At 38.3% G+C, this 14696-nt stretch overlaps 1 protein-coding gene across 5 annotated transcripts in view; it reads left to right on the top strand.

Annotated features, from left to right (window-relative positions):
- ITGB6 (integrin subunit beta 6) overlaps nt 1-4655 on the top strand; it is an 80777-nt gene extending 76122 nt beyond the window's left edge. For all 5 annotated transcript variants that reach the window (XM_046019735.1, XM_046019736.1, XM_046019738.1 and 2 more), the window contains one exon: nt 2505-4655. In XM_046019735.1, coding sequence (XP_045875691.1) covers nt 2505-2603 — 99 coding nt within the window. In that variant the 3' untranslated portion in view covers nt 2604-4655. The remainder of the gene's footprint in view (nt 1-2504) is intronic.
- Nucleotides 4656-14696: the final 10041 nt, after the last annotated feature.

The following is a 14696-nucleotide window of genomic DNA, read 5'->3' as shown; positions in this document are numbered from 1 at the left end:
AGAATACCAAGCAGATTCCACACTGAGTGCAGAACCATATGCAGGGCTCAATCTCACAACCCTCAACTTGTGGTTGAGTTGGACCCTCAACTGACTGAGCCACCCAGGTATCCCTCATTTTAATATGTTTGACATGATACGGGATAGGGCCCACAAAAGAGTTCCTGGTCCTATGATGAGCTACGCTGGCCCTACTCACAGCCCATTTACTCTTTCAGAGTATTTTTTTTTCTCTTCCCTAATGTTCTCCCTTCCTCCCGGACAATGCTCCACTTGTCATCCCCAGTCTGCACTTATTTTTGCCATTTTTCCTCTTCAATTGAGTCCTTTATTTTTCCGTAACCAACTTAAACTTAATAGCTTGTAGTCTTTTTTTTTTTTTAAGATTTATTTATTTATTTGACAGACAGAGCTCACAACCAGGCAGAGGCAGAGGCAGGCAGAGAGAGAGGAAGGGAAGCAGGCCCTCCACAGAGCAGAGAGTCCGAAGCACGGCTCGATCCGAGGACCCTGGGATCACAACCCAAGCCGAAGGCAGAGGACTTAACCCACTGGGCCACCCAGGCACCCTGCATAGCTTGTACTTTTAACCTTAATAGAATTCATACATGATTTTTGTTTCCAAATGAGACTCCACCTGCATTTAAGACCATATTACTCTCCAAATTCCAAGTTCTTACGGCATCAGGACTAAATAAGGACTAGAGCGTGCTCAGAATTATCTAAGTTGACTTCAGGAGTAGAAGCAGTATGGTGACTTGACCTTCACTCATTATTCACCACCAAGGAGCCTCTTTTCTTTTTGCCCTCATTACTGAGATAGTATCTCTCCCTGAAGGCACAAGAGCAAAGGTAACATGTTACTCAGTCAGAGGTCAGGCCACTGGCTCTGGACAACATAGAAGCAGGTGCAAGATTGATTCCTTCTCACAATAAAGACACTGAGGCAGATCCAAGGGTGACAAGTGGGGAGATTCCTGGGAATGTTTTTAAATTTTAGTCAGTTCTTCCAAGAACTGAGAGAAATGTACTGGGAAAGCAAATACTATTTTGGTTTTTGAAATCTATGTCTAGAACTTACTGCCATCTCTACAATTCCTGGGTTAAGGAGACCAAATACAAGATTTAGTAATTTGGAAGGTCATTGGTGGTACTCAGACTTCATACACAAGTAGAAATGGGCTTGGGAATGTTGAATGTAAAAGCTCCAGGGAAAGTATCTTTCTAAACCCCTCCAAAACTTAGAGAAGAGGAAATTCCAAATGTGAAGAAGAAGTATAAATCAGAACTAATAAGAAGAAGCAGCATTTACTGAGCACTCGGTATGTTCCAGTGTCTGTGCTAAAGTATGTTATTTCATGGATGAGGCTGGGCACATTGGTAATGTCTCCTGTGGGTGAGGACACCACCACTCAGAATTGCTTAAGTGAGGTCATGTGGTGGCGCTGGGTTTGAACCCAGGCCGTCTGACATCCACGCCTGTGTGGTCAACCTTGGAAAGTGGGAGAGAAGAAGCTGTACTTTACCTGGATGTCTTGAGCCTGCCTGGAGCAATTTAACCAAAGGAGAGAAACTGGAGGATCAAGCTTGGCGTTTCTTTAAACACCCACAAAGACTCAGTCCTGCTTGTCTTGGTGATGGCTCCTAGAAACACATCTACAACCCGAGAAGCACAGCTGAATTGTCCAGAGATTGGCACAAATCCTCTACACTGCCCCAAAGGCAAAGCCATCTGCCCAGCCTATCTTGGGGCCTGCATGTCTTCCTGAGCCTCAAGTTCCACACTCTAGTGCCTTGTGACTGTGTGTTTCACACACTGTTATTCTCTAGTACGCGAATGCCACCAAATTCTTTTACCATCAGGCGTTCGCTGTCCTGGGGATCTTTCCTTGCTTCGCCAAGAAACTAGATGTTTCTCCTGAATTTTAATCTCATTTTAGCAAGATTATCAGTGCCCTTGTGGATTACCTCCCACCAACAACACATCTTTTAAAGGCAGGCACTATGTCATTCACCGTTGTATGTTTCTACAAGTTCACTTTTCCCGTTTTTCACTTTTTTCAGTTTATATTTCATTTGGGGGCCACCTATTGGTTCATTCTATTCATTCTGTAAATATTTGAGTGCCTGCTGTTGGCTAGACACTTCTTTCAATTCTGGTAAAACCACAGTGAACCAAACAACCAAAGTCTTAATTTCTATCTGTAAATTAGTGTGTTTTCAAACAGGGTAGGATTTTTATGATACATATAAGGCACTGGCCCTACGTATTAAAAATTTAAATGTAGAAGTATAAATTTTAAAATGCTAAGAGGCCTGGCCAGCTCAGTCGGTAGAGCATGAGACCCTTAAAATGCTAAGAGTATGATTGATCAAATTTATTCAAATGGCTTCCAAACTTGAGCCTGACCCTCTTCTAGTTCGTAATGGACAATGAAATTATTTAAATATATTAAAACCATGTAATAACATACCCTCATTTGAACTTTTTTTTTTTTTTTTAGGGAACCAATCCATTATACAGAGGCTCCACCAGTACCTTTAAAAACGTAACCTATAAACACAGGGAAAAACAAAAGATGGACCTTTCCACAGATGGATAGAACTACTTCATGCATGAAAAAAGTCTGCTTCACTGATATGAAATGTTAATGCACTATTTAATTTTTCTTTTTTTTGTTGCTTCAAAACGAGTTTGGTTTAAGATAATAATAGGTCATTTGGAGATCAGTCATTGTCTGTATGAAGGTTAGAGACTGTGTTGGCAGGTTCAAAATAATCAGGAAGAGAAATATCCTAGCGAAGGGGTGACTTTGGGGATCATTGAGGAATACTAACTTTGAGGCATAATAATGCCTCAAAAAATCATCAAAATGACACAGGGGGGCCTGATTTGCATTTGAAAAATGCTTGAAATTAGAATCTCATTTGTTGCAGGAATATAGCTACCTGAAGTCTTTGTCTCAGCAAAGTCACAAAGTCCATATGCTCACATTAAATAATCACACTTGTGAATTAATTCTAAACTTTTAGTAAGTCTGCCCTTTCCTAAAGGTGGATTCTTTTAAAAATCTATGAAAAATGAGATGCTGACTTTTACTTCAACAAAGAGGATGCAATTCTTCTAATGTCCCAAATGTAATAAGTGTTAATAATTTCCGTGGATTTGCATGTACCCAAAAGGCAGGTACACACACAAATAAATATTTTAGAAGAAGAAGTAATTTATAAATTAGAAAGTAAAAAAAAAGAAAATTATCAGTAAAAACAAAATAGTTTATTAATTAGATTATTTCTAACTACCTGAAGAAACTTCTACAATCGGTTTCCCTCCTGATCCTGAGTTTTCAAGACACTACTTCTCCCATATTTCTCAATCCATTTTTACTTAGTTTCATAATCATCTAAACCCTGGAGATGTCATATGAAAGTTTGAATTTCTTATTCAGATTTACTTTAAATGGTTAGATGATCAAAAGGAGCTCCAATAATGCACAATGAACAAGGGTTGAAGAGAATAACACTTTAAATGGCTTTAAAGAAAACACATCAAGAGTACAGTCTCTCATGAGTAACAGGCTTTCTATCTATATTCGTTTCCATTTATGTAAACTAAGTTGCACATTTCAGCTGCATATGGTGACTATGCATCTTGTACTTACTTTAAAAGTAAGATTTTCCTTGCAAACTACATGTGGATAATTAGGGATCCAATAGGTTGATTGAGGATATGGACTCCATAGAATATTATTTCCTATTAGTACTGCTTCACAGAGCACTGTCATCTTATTTGATAAGGAAGCTAAGCCTCAGAGAGTGAGTAGAAAAATTGGTCCAGAATCTAGATCTTCCAGCTCCAAGCTATTTCTTCTCTCCACAGTATGAAGCTAACTCTTTTGTCCATGAAATGATGGAAATATTCAGTTAGTTAAGCAATAACTATCATTTGTGTGAAAATGTCCTGAGATGAAAATAGCATTCAAACTACTGGAGCAGAGGTAAGGTCTTGTACTTTGGTGCAGTGTTTATTATCTTTGACTAAACTGACTGTGAATTCTTTTACTAGGTGAATAGTTCATTATGAATGGAAGTTTCAAATGTACCCACTGAATTGGCACAGATAATCTATGATGTTTCCTCAATTCCACCGTATAGATCTGTACACATCTGATCACTTGGAGTCTTATTTCTTTTCTGGTTTCTAAATGACTCGGGTAAATCAGACACTTGGGGAATTCACAGCTTACTAAAAGAATTACTAAGCAATCACCTTGGACACCTGAAGGGCAGATGTACCCCCCGTGTTCCTGACTGAAGCCTGGGTCTGGGGAAAATCTACAGCAACAAAGAGGTTGCAACAGTGATGATGCAACAATGGTATTCACCTCTACATGTGATATTTTTTATCATTACTAGAATAGGATTCTAGAAAATATGAGTTTCCTTTGTGTGTATATTGGGGAAGGTAGAGAAGAATCTGCTATTTCTCTGAATACTGTTTTGACCCAAGGCTGGACCTTGAAAAGGCCAAAACATTAACAGTAGTACTTCTGTTCACTGAAGAGTTATATTACATGAAGATAAATGGTTTTTTTGTAAGTTGTTTTATTGTATTATGTGTTGACATAAATAAACATGGTAATTTAAACAATGAACCTTAGATGGATGATAATTCCTTTTATTTATTTGGTACAAAACCCTCTTCTTGGATTTCCGGATCCCTGTGTGACCTACTCTGACTACCTGCTGGTCTCATTCTGGGGCCAAGGAAAAGAATGGAAAGAGGCAGCTACCAAAGGCAGGAGACAGCAAGGAACTGGCTGCAGTTTGCTGCACGGTTACAATACCAACATCATGAGGGTTTTTTTTTTTTTTAAGAGGCCTGGACATTATCCTACATAAAATCAGTATTAGTGTTATGGGCCAAATTGTGGTCCCTATTCTAAAACTTGTATATGGGTTAGAACCTGTATATGGAAGTCCTAAATCCCAGTACCTCAGAATATGATTGCCTTAGGAGAAAAGGTCTTTTAAAAGGCAGTTAAGTTAAAATGAGGTCATTAGGTTTGGTCCTAGTCCAATATGATCAGTGTCTTTATAAGAAGAAGACATTAGGACCCAAATGTGCACAAAGGGACAACCATGTAATGACACAGGGAGAATAAGGCCATCTACAAACCAAAGAGAAAGGCCTTGGAAGCAATAACCCTGCCAACGCCTTAATCTGGGCCTTCTGGCCTCCAGAATTGTGAGAAAAATGCATTTCTGTTGTGTGAGCCCTCCACTCTGTGATACTTTGCTATGGCATCCCAAGCAAACCAATACAGGTACATAGTGCTACTTTTCTGGGCCTCCATTTGGTAGATTCCATGACGCCATGCTCCTTTTCTCAAAATAAGCAGAGAGAATCCAGGGCTTACAAGAAGCCAGCCTAGAAGAAGCCAGCTTTTCTTAGAAAAGCTCTTTCCTTAAAAAAGGATAGGGAACATCAAGTCAAGAGTACTCATACTCCAGGGGCGCCTGGGTGGCTCGGTGGGTTAAAGCCTCTGCCTTCGGCTCAGGTCATGATCCCAGGGTCCTGGGATTGAGCCCCACATTGGGCTCTCTGCTCAGCAGGGAGCCTGTCCCCCCCTCCCTTTCTTCCTGACTCTCTATCTACTTGTGATCTCTGTCTGTCAAATAAATAAATAAAATCTTTAAAAAAAAAAAAGTACTTTACTCCAAAACAAACTCTGTGTTGTAGACAAAAGGTGGGGATATCTGGAAATCCAGAAACTGTTACCATTTTGAATAGCCCTGAGAAAATCACTTTTCACCTTAGTTTTTCCATCTGCAACATGTTGGCCCTGCCTGTATCTTCCAGCACCTATAACATAGTAGATGCCCACTAAATTTGTTCAGGCAGTATTATTGAGTGCCTATGATTATGGATACAGAAATGAACAAAATAAGCAGTTCCTGCACTCTCTGGTAGGGGAAAGGAGAGGACAGTAAACAAATGAATATGCAATATCAGTATGCACATCCCAGATCCACTTCTCCCTACCTGTCCCCCAGGTCTAAGCTGATAGTCACCCTAGCACCAACTCATACAGTTCCCTTAATAGTAAAGCCCCATCTTTCCCCTAACTCCCCAGGGATTGGGGAGCCACAGCAACTCCTGTGCTCAAGTCCAGAGTGCCTGCTGGATCTAGGTAATAAAACAGAAGTTTTAAAAGAAGACTGCAAGGTCAAGTTGCTCTGAACATTAAGGCACTGAGCCTGGGAAAGGAGAGGAAAGAAACAAAAACTTTACTTGGCTGGGCTTGGGGAAAAGCCAGGAAAGACTAGAAAATTTGGGAAGTGGGAAGAGAAAGTCTTTGGGGTAGCATCTATGTATGGGCGATGCTGAGAATGAGATATATAGGAATGGAGGTGATCAGCTGTTCATTTTGAAAATACTCATTCTTGTGAGCCTGCTGTTCCCCTGACTAAGGCAGCCTGTGGGGTTTCCCAGCAGGAAGACCCAGCTCCATGGGGGTTTTGGCTGAGAGTACACATGTTTGAATCTGGCTCATGTTTCCCCTTTAAGACTCTTCAACACAGAAAACATCATGCCTTGAAACACCCTGTGAAACCCCCCAAATGGCAAATGGCAACCCCCAAAGCAACCCGGGGTCTTCAGATTTGCTCTCTCCTTCACCTCTCTACACACAGTCATGTAGGTACTTCCAGTACCAGAGAAAGCTCTCCTACCAGTAACATTCTTTAACCATAGAAGAAAGCTGACCTCTCAAAAGAGTAAATTTATTTAAATGTTAGTGATTCATAGCAATTTTTGTCATCTTCATTTCACGGAAATCTAAATGAGAAAAAAAATTCCTTATGCAGGCAGGAAATGACAGATGCCGGCAAGGATGCGGAGAAAGGGGAACCCTCCTACACTGTTGGTGGGAATGCAAGCTGGTGCAACCACTCTGGAAAACAGTGTGGAGGTTCCTCAAAAAGCTGAAAATAGAGCTACCCTATGACCCAGCGATTGCACTACTGGGTATATACCCTAAAGATACAAATGTGGTGTTCTGAAGGGGCACGTGCACCCAAATGTTTATAGCAACAATGTCTACAATAGCCAAACTATGGAAAGAACCTAGATGTCCATCAACAGATGAATGGATAAAAAAGATGTGGTATATATATACAATGGAATACTATGCAGCCATCAAAAGAAATGAAATCTTGCCATTTGCGACAACGTGGATGGAACTAGAGGGTATTATGCTTAGCAAAATAAGTCAATCAGAGAAAGACAACCATCATATGATCTCCCTGATATGAGGAAGTGGAGATGCAACGTGGGGGGTTTGGGGGGTAGGAAAAGAAAAAATGAAAGAAGATGGGATCGGGAGGGAGACAAACCATAAAAGACTCAATCTCACAAAACAGACTGAGGGTTGCTGGGGCGAGAGGGATCGGGAGAGAGTGGTGGGGTTATGGACATTGGGGAGGGTATGTGCTATGGTGAGTGCTGTGAAACGTGTAAACCTGGCAACTCACAGACCTGTACCCCTGGGGATAAAAATACATTATATGTTTATTAAAAAATTTAAAAATTAATAAAAATATTCCTTATTCAGAGGGAATGAGAAACAGGGATTGAATGAAATGTGATAAATAGAAATTCTCCCTTCTATTAAATTTTATTATACTGTAGCAGACTCAAGTCAGCACAACTGAAAAGCAAAAAACCTTAAGTTCAGGATTTCACAGTGGCTCTTTTAAAGGTCAGTTGGGCTTGGCTACTCTAGTAATGGATGAGCGAAGTTCTGGATAAAGCTTCTGCAGACAGGGGGTGGGGCAGCAGCCACCTAGGCCCACAGCTTGGGTCAAGGCATTAATTCCTTTGGTTTGTGGACCACCACAGGGCTAAATGCTGCCTCCCTGTGCCTTGGAGATATCCAAGTGTGAATCAAAACTTCATCCTCTGTTCTCTCCCATTTGGCTGCACAACCAGCAAAGAGAGAGCAACAGGGGTATCCCAGGAGTTTTTGTCCTATAACCTGTCCCGGAGGTAGGCCTGGGAGAGGCACTGGGCCCGGGAAGGCACAGATTGGGCCCAAAGCTGCTCTTCTGTGTCATTAACAAATCTCACGGAGAGTCAAGTTCAGTTTGAAATTTCAGTCTGACCTTCGCAATCTCTAGGTGTGGGTTTTATGAGGAAATTTACTGCTCAAATTGTTTTGTTTTTTCAGCTTGAAATATATTTACATTCACAGTCCTTGCAAAACAGCCAAATCCTGCTCCAGGTCAACATCTAAAGATGATACATCATGAAACTCTATTGTTTGTCACTAACTGGGGAGAAAGTCACTAGGTTAATTTTTTCATCCTGCGTTGGCTTTACTACACCTAGTATGTGTGTGTGTGTGCGCGTGTGTGTCTTATTTTAAAAAACTTCCTATTAAACAATTTTTATCTGTTTGTATATCTTACTATATATAGGTATATATATACCTATATATATGAACATATATAAATACAAACACACATATATCTTATTCTAGTAGGTAGATCTTATTAGATTTATTTGAATCTATTACTTATTACTTGTTTATATCTATTACTACTTAATAGACATATCTATTGTTTCTTATTTTAATAGATGTGTCTTACTATCATTAAATGGCTTGCATTGCTAATAAAAATTGATAACACATACTGTTCCGAGTGCTAACTTATTCAGATGGTATATATGCTAACTTATTCAGATGGTATGGTATTATTGGTACCTCCTATTTTACAGATGAGGAAATTGAGGCACAGAGATCATAGATAGTATAAACACTGCATTGGGATCATAAAAATTAAAATAAGTAGACTAGCTGTTACATGTATTTTGCATCGTTTCAGTGTATTGAATGTCTATTTCACTGATTTCGAGAAATGTGTCAGATTTTAGACACTTTTTTACTAAGAAGGTGGGATTGGAGAAGAAAAATATATAAGAGAAAATTAAAATCTTTCTCAGCACACAGAGTTACCATTTAATATCCTACGCTTAGATTTAGGCAGTAACAGGATGTGAATACATGTGTCTACCTTCACCTGCTGAGAAGTTCACCAGGAAGAGCTAACAGTCTGATGACACTCCTGCCCTCAACCTCTATGTTGTATCATTATTGCATATATTGCCATATTTCCTAGGGTTCTTGTGAGAATTAAATGGAACAACATATTAAAGAATTTGACATATTTGTTTAATAAATGCTCTGTGAATGGTAGTTGTTTTTCATTAACTGAGTTCCTCCAATAATCACCCTCTTGGAAAAAGAGCAGAGTATCCAAGGCTGGGGTTTAGATAGGATTGGAAAACTATGACAAGTTTTAAGGAAGAACCATGAAGCACATGAAAAAGAAAAACATAGAAAGTTCTCTGATACCATGAGTTAGAGAACTCAGAATAAGGGTTAAATTATACACAAGAATGATGTTTCTGGGTAAATGTGGTAACAGCTTCTTAAACTAGCCCTTAAGAGAATTTTGTAGAAACTGAAGTCTGACATGTACGCTCTTGGGGCTAAGGCAATTCTATTGTGGTGCCCCTTTGGAAAGAGTGGGACACGGAAGAGAGGAGCTGCTTGCAAATGGTGAAAGGAAGATGGGCTCTACTGACCCAGAAGGCAGAGCATCATGCTGTCTAGTGGAAGTGAATGGCGGCATTGGAGGAGGTACCTGCCAGGGCTGCAGGTTGGGCAGAGACCTAAAGACAGGCAGTAGCCAGGAACATAGTGGATGATGGGAGACTCAGGTTGGACCCGGAGGCAGGTGCCCAGTCAGCTTATGCAGTGGAATGTGGAGCAGTGTTTTGGGCCTGGGTGTGATACCATGGAGAAGCAGCACTAAGAAGCTGCCATGGGGCATGTAAGGCACCCCCTGAAGATTTTTTTGGAGGCCAAAGGTGAGTTTAAATCTCAGAAGGGGTCCCTTAAGTCTTCCAGATGCCATAGTGAAGAATACAGCCAACAAAATTTAGGTCTAAATGTTAAAAAGACCTGGGGGGTCCTGGGTAGCTCAGTTGGTTAGGCATCTGACTCTTGATTTTGGCTCAAGTCATGATTTCACAGTTGTGAGATCAAGCCCTGTAATGGGCGTGGAGCCTACCTAAGATTCTGTCTCTGCATTTCCCTCTATTCTCACCCCACTAAAAAATAATAATAATAAATGTTGGAAAGACTTACTCATACACTGTGGGTGCTGACACTTAGGTTTGGGACTCAAAGGATAGGCATATTTGGTATGAAGGTAGATGAAGGAAAAACCACTTAAAGCAACATTTCTCAAATTAACATTTGTGGCCCCTTAGAGGTCATTGTTCAGTTCTAAGAATAATTTCATAATAATGTATTTTCGTTTTTTCCCTAGTCCATCTTCCCAGAGGGACAACCCACAGAACAAACCACAGGCTTTTCTAAGAAATAGGAAGGCACTGGGAAAACCAGCAAAAGGAGTGGGAGGATAATGTAGGTTGTGAGGACCTAAAGGCAAAATCAAGAATACTAAAGGAAATAATAAGGCCACAACTATTTATGACAAATAACAAACTCAAGTAACAAATATCAGATTTTGTTTTTTAAGAAACTTGAACTAACAAGCCAAGACCAGTTCAGTTTGGGGCCTAGCCTTTTTTGAAAATAATTGCTCTTACTAACAAACAGGAATTTGCCTGAATAGAAAGTACAAGTCAAAACACAGAAAGATTTAGTAAAAAGATGCACAGGTTTTCTGCAACTCACATAGATGAGTCACACAATCCCCTCAGGGATTACAATTAAAGACAAAGGACCAGGGAAAATCCAGGAGGCAGGGTATTTCATCACATTATGGGGAGTAGGATAGTGTACAAAGTATGGCCATGCCTTCTGGGTGATCAGGGTTATGCATGGCATAACTTTATGAGGCACACAGAAAGGAAGTGTGCCATCCCCACAGCTGAAAATTAAGTCACTCTGGAAATGAAACTAGTAAAAATCCTTACACAGAGATAATTAACCCCTTGTAAAAATAATCCAAGAGACTGTCTTGAAATAAGTGATTCAGGAAGATTTGGATATCCACAAACAGAAAAAAAACATTAGGACTGGAATGTGATTTCTGTAAAAAAGTCACAAGATGACTGATGATATTTTCTACTGTATGGTGTGAAGAAAGATAGTGCTAATGGAGAGCACTGATCTTTATGGAGCCTAGGAAAAGAAAGGTGAAGGAAAGTCCTGGTCATTGTTTTTCTCATACTGCCAAAAATGAATAGGAAGCTTTAGACACAGGCGTGTCCTCTCCTGGAGGGACAGCTGCTGGAGTGCAGAAACCACTAACCCAGCTTTTCAGTGAGAATGCCTAATGTAGCCTCTTGTCCTTCTAATATCTTTTCTATGAAATTGGGTTAAAACCTAATATCCCAAAGTTAGAATCATTTATAACATAAAAAGGGAGTCTGAAGTGTTCTCCTCAACTAAAACACAGACATTTTAGCCTAGAGACTTCAGTAACATGTTTCTAAGATTTTATATTTTAGTTTGGATGCTCAGATTTGATTTTTTTTTTTTTTTTACATTTACTCATTGGTTCTGGAATATGCTCTAGATAAATACAAAATGCATTCACACACACACACACACACACACACACACACACCCCACAAATACTCCTTGGGAAAAAACAAGCAGCGTCATAAGGCATTGAAAAAATGTTATAGTACAGATTTCTATAGTTCGTTATGCTAGTCTTTATTTCCTACTTCCTCCTTTTCCTCATAAAAGTGAGTTTGGGTGTCAAATGCAGATGTGATAAAAAAAAAAAAAATCCCTAAAAAATGGATGAGATTTCTGCTTCCAAAAAGCATGCCATTACTTTCCTGGAGTAACAGGAAACAGATTTACTCCCCCAATAAAAGCAAACAAACAAAATACATAAAAGAATGGTTTTCAAGACACTGGACATCAGGCATTAAAGGATACCTGAGACACAGAGGACAAATAAGGTGAGTCCTACATAGTCCTAGCTTATACAACTGACAGTTGTAGAACATTCTACTCAACAGCAGCAGAAGCTATTATTATTATTTTTAAATATACATGAAATATTTAGCAAAATAGACCATCTAGGCCATAAACAAATATCAATACATTTAGAAAACCTCAAATCACACCAAGTATGTTCTTTGACTATAATGGAATTTTATTAGAAATCAATAGTAAAAATATATTTGGTCAATCCCCAAATATTTGGGAACTAAATAATATACTTCTAAGTAACCCATGGGTCAAAGAAGAACTCAAAATGAAATTTAGAAAGTATTTTAACGTGAACAAAAGCATAATATGTGGGATTCCACTAAAGCAGTACATAGGGGTAAATTTGTAGCAATAATGCCTATGTTAGAAAATAAGAAAAATCACAAACCAATGACCTCAGCTTCTACTTTAACCAGAAAAAGAAGACAAAAAACAAGACAAAAAAAAAAAAAAAAAAACCAAACAAACAAACCTAAGTGAGCAGAAGAAAAGAAATAATAAAGTGGAAATCAATGACATAGAATATAAGAAAACAAAAGAGAAAATCAATGACACCCAAAGTTTCCTTAAGATAAATAAAACTGGCAAAACTATAACAAGATTGGGAAAAGAAAACCAGAAAAAAGCAAGTTCTCAAATACTGGGAATGATACGTGATATTTCTGTAGAGTCTACAATAGTAAATAGATAAATTAGGAAACATTATGAACAACTTTATGCCTATAAATTTGAAAACCTGTATGAAATGGACAAATTCCTTGAAAGACAAAAAAATGGTTTAAAAAAGAGATAATCTGAATTTCCCTATATCTGCTATAGAAATTGAAAGCATAATCAAAAACCTTTCTACAGTGAGGAGTGCCTGGGTGGCTCAGTTGGTTGAGCATCTGACTCTTGATTTCAGGTCAGGTCATGCTCTCAGGGTCGTGAGATCGAGCCTGACTTCAGGTTCCGCACTGGGCCTGGAGCCTGCCTAAGATTTTCTCTTCCCCTTTCCCTCTGCCACTGCCCCCTTAAAAACAAAAGAAAACAAAACAAAAAACCTTCCCACAAAAAGAAACCCAAGCCCAGATGGCTCCAGAGATAAATTCTATCAAATGCTTAATGAAAAAATTATTCTTTGAGGCCAGCATTAAGCTAATATCAAAACAAAAGACATTACAAGAAAACTAAAGACCAATATTCCTCATGAACATAGATGGAAAAGTTTTTAAACAAAATATTAGCAATTCAAATCCAATGGATAAAAGGAAAGTATATCATAGCTAAATGGGGTTTATATTCCAGTAATGCAGAGTTCATCTAATATACAAAAATCAGTGAAATAATTCACCATATAAACAAACTACAAAGAAAATCATGATCATCTCATAAATGGAGCAAAAGTGTTTGACCAAATGCAACATCTATTTTTGAAGAAACCTCTCATCAAATTAAAAATAGAAGAGAACCTCTTTAAGCTGATAAAAGACATATATGAAAACCCTATAGTTAAGATTATACTTAATGGCATAAGACTGAATGTTTTTCACTCGTACCATTTCTATTCAACATATACTTCTAGTACTAGAGGTTCTAGCTAGTGCAATCAGCCAAGAAATAAAATAAAAAGCATTCAGATTAAAAAGGAAGAAGTAAAACTGTCTTTATTCATAAACAACACCATTGTCTATGCAGAAAAATTTATGGAACCTATGAAAAGCTAGTAGAACTAGTAAGTGGGTTTAGGATACAAGTTGTAGGATACAAGATCAATACATACAAAAATGAAATGTATTTTTATATACTGGCAAAAAATTACAGATTGAAAAATAATTAAATGTTATTTACAATAGCATTCGGGGCACCTGGGTGGCTCAGATGGTTCAGTGTGTCTGCCTTCAGCTCAGGTCATGATCTCAGGGTCCTGGGATCGAGTCCCACATCGGACTCCCTGCTTAGTGGGGAGCCTGCTTCTCCCTCTGCTCTCTGCTTGTGCTATCTCTCCAATGAATAAATAAAAATTTTTTTAAAAAACAATAGCATAAAAAATATGAAACACTTAGGGATAAATCTGATGAAAGATGTAAAGAACTGTATATTGTAAACTATAAAACATTGCTGAGAAAAATTAAAGATCTAAATAAATGAATAAGTGTTTCTTATTCATAGATCAGAAGACTCAACATTGTTACAAAATCCTTTCTCCCCAAACTGATCTACAGATAGAAGGCAATCTCAATTTACATCCTGGCAGGATTTTTGTAGAAGTTAACAAACTATTTTCAAAATTCAATGCAAAAGACCTAGAATAGCCAAAATAACTTTAAAAATGAAGAACAAAATTGGAAGGCTAATAATACTTAATCTCAATACTTAGAACACTACCATATTAAAGCAATATGGAGGTACTAGTACAAATACAAATAAATAATTAATACATGAAACAGAAGAGTCTAGAAATAGACCTATATAGACAACTCATTTTTTATTAAGGTGAAAAGGCAGTTTAGTAGAGAAAGGATAGGCTGTTCAAAAATGTACTGGAGAGATTGAATATTCATGCATAAAAAAATAAACCTCACAGTATAAACAAATGTTAATTCAAAATGAACCACAGACCTAAAAGTAAAATCTTAAAATATGAAGCATTTAGAAGGAAACCTA

The sequence above is a fragment of the Meles meles genome, chromosome 9 (genome assembly GCF_922984935.1).
Source record: "Meles meles chromosome 9, mMelMel3.1 paternal haplotype, whole genome shotgun sequence".
Taxonomy (NCBI): domain Eukaryota; kingdom Metazoa; phylum Chordata; class Mammalia; order Carnivora; family Mustelidae; genus Meles; species Meles meles.
This window is presented reverse-complemented; position numbering and strand designations above follow the sequence as displayed.